Source organism: Penaeus japonicus, unplaced genomic scaffold, assembly GCF_977035675.1.
Source record: "Penaeus japonicus unplaced genomic scaffold, GWHDUDI00000001_assembly GWHDUDI00000006, whole genome shotgun sequence".
NCBI classification, from domain to species: Eukaryota; Metazoa; Arthropoda; class Malacostraca; order Decapoda; family Penaeidae; genus Penaeus; species Penaeus japonicus.
Window position 1 is genome coordinate 20,571,571 of NW_028234408.1, and position 2,500 is coordinate 20,574,070.

The 2,500-nt window shown below is 46.0% G+C and overlaps 1 protein-coding gene across 11 annotated transcripts in view; it reads right to left on the minus strand.

Annotated features, from left to right (window-relative positions):
- Positions 1 to 2,500, minus strand: part of ena (ENAH actin regulator enabled) — a 142,856-nt gene that overhangs the window by 28,008 nt on the left and 112,348 nt on the right. The window contains exon 1 of one of the 11 annotated variants that reach the window (XM_043016229.2): positions 442 to 884. The exons of 9 other annotated variants lie outside the window; for them this stretch is intronic. In XM_043016229.2, coding sequence (XP_042872163.1) covers positions 442 to 488 — 47 coding nt within the window. In that variant the 5' untranslated portion in view covers positions 489 to 884. Of the gene's footprint in view, positions 1 to 441; positions 885 to 2,500 lie in introns of those variants that run through there. One more of the 11 variants, XM_086537710.1, reaches the window with a different exon arrangement.

The following is a 2,500-nucleotide window of genomic DNA, read 5'->3' on the forward strand; positions in this document are numbered from 1 at the left end:
GGGAGGGAGGGAGGGAGGGAGGGAGGGAGGGAGGGAGGGAGGGTGAGAGGGAGGGAGGGTAAGAGGGAGGGAGGGAGGCGTACCACGTTGGGTATGGCCGGTAAGAGAGAGAAAAATGGCAGGGGGGAGGGGGGGCTCTAGTCTTCGCTAATAGATCCTGTATGCAATGTCGAATGTTCCTTTGGATCCATAGACACAGTATACACCATTCTCCTTCCTCCACCCACCGTGGCCCTCACCAAGCCGTGAAAATGTTTGATGTATTACGCCCAAGCCAAGAGCAGCTGGGCTCTCACTATTCCCCCGCCCATTCTTCACCCCCCCCCCATCTCTCTCTCCAAACCTCATGCACAACGCTTCACTAAACTAACGGGGAGTTAGTCTCCAGAAAGCTGTCCTTACTATCAACAATTCGTCATCTTAAACCTCTCATTTCCTTACCCATATATCGTCCTACGATTCTTCCGTATCTTGTAGCAATGATGCATCGCAACATTTCATGATTTGTGTCCTCCGCTGCGTCACTCCTTCGTCACAAAGTACGTCACACTGCAGCTCGAGAAAAATAACAGTGCCACCCAATGGTCACGCAATATTCAACACCTTAATGGTCTTATGCAACAATGGACCGCCTCGTTGCGCTTCAAGTCCTTTCGTGCAGTCTCACTTGCACATTCTTCACGCTAGCTTCTTAGGGTCTCCTTCGTGATCCTGAGATCCGTTGCGTCATACACCATACAAAGTGCATAGCCCTGACAAACACAGACACATGCCATCACACTATATGCCCCAACGCCATCCAAAGGCCCATAGAAGCGGGACTCCCTGCGTGTCACCTCCAGGCAGCGCGTTGCAGTACCACTCTGAGATCAACTCTTTGTCATGCCAGCGCGGTTGTTGTCGGTCGGACTAATAATGTTTAATAAATGACACATTCGGTGATAGGAAAGGCATGCGGGATCCCGAGGCTTTAACAGCATGACACCTGCGAGGAGAGACAGCTGTCAAGTATCAGGGTGAACAACACCCTTTTACTCTATGACCCTGAATTCCCTTCCCCTCCCTCCTCCTCCCGTTCCCTTCTTTCTTTTTCTTTCTGGTCTTTCCTCTTCCATATTTGACTCCTCGCAACTTACTCTTCGGGCACAGGTTCTTCATATCTCTCGAGACAAATGTCCATCACGTCTGTCCTGAGTCGGTCAGCAGAAACTGCAACACAAGCGCGCACAACACCTGCTCAACATTGGCGGAAGGGCGAGTAGACGAGCAGCCGCAGTGTTCCGGGAAGTACTACTAGAAGTAAGGTATTGACACCTTGGGCGGCTACACACATTGCGCCGCCGCTTAACCAAATTTAAGCATGCAAATAGCCCCACACTTATAGAGACACACAGCAACTGACAGTAATGCAAAGCTCCGCTCAACCGGATCAATGTTCGAACAAATTATGGTTAATGGCCAAGTATGACGTTGCACTCTCGTTGTAGACGCAGTTACAATCCCACATCCGTGCGCTCTCTCGAACGCATGTTGGCAAACGCAAATTTATCTTCTGTCATACAAATGCATTCACTCACACATCCATTCATGCACTCACTCAAACCAAAAATCTAAGAGGACTGATGCAACAAAGATTGAATGATATACACGATGTAGCCTTAGCAGTCATCAATAGAAATAGACAATTATTTACAAACAACAGAATGCTCAGCTGAGATCCAGCGTGCCAACCCCCCCGAACAAATAAGATCTACAGCATCGATTGGCGTCTGGGTAATCTAAAATTCCGTAGACTAAAACGGTATATAGACTTGTCTAAATATTACAGGGATCAGAGAAGTAACTTTGTTTGCTGATAGGTGCTCTACGCAGAATGTAATTGCACCAAAGCAATTATGCTTTTGCACTCACTAAATAACTTAACAGACATGAAAATCCCTTTCACTCTTTGAGCATTACCATGGATGCCGTTCACACTGCATCCGACCTTTTCGTTCCTTCTGTTTTATCGCCAGCATTCCGATTCGCAAGGGGAAGACGCCATACACTAAACATCCATTTCGGAACATTATGAGAGTGGCAAAGCATCTTCACAAACTGTCCATCAGATCAAATAGGCAAAAAATAAAGAGGATTCAGCTAACTCCATAGCGACGCCAGGGTGATCGTGCTGGAGAGATAACAAGAGTAAAGTCTTCCACAGAATCATTCATAGACCCTGAAAGCATTCAACCTGGGAATTCATTCAAATACATAACAATGAACCAGTGGCTGCATCCTGAACTGATTAGGACACGTGTACAAGATAGCCAAATCAAGTATGATGATTTTCTCTCATTTTCTATAGTTGCTTAAGAGTGATCAATATCGAAATTTGTCTGAATCCTTACGGCAAACATTAAAATGCATTCTGAAATTCACGCATCCATATATATCAATAGGAAGAACTCGACATATACACAATGTTTTCGCTGTGTGGATATTACAATAAAAAATAATA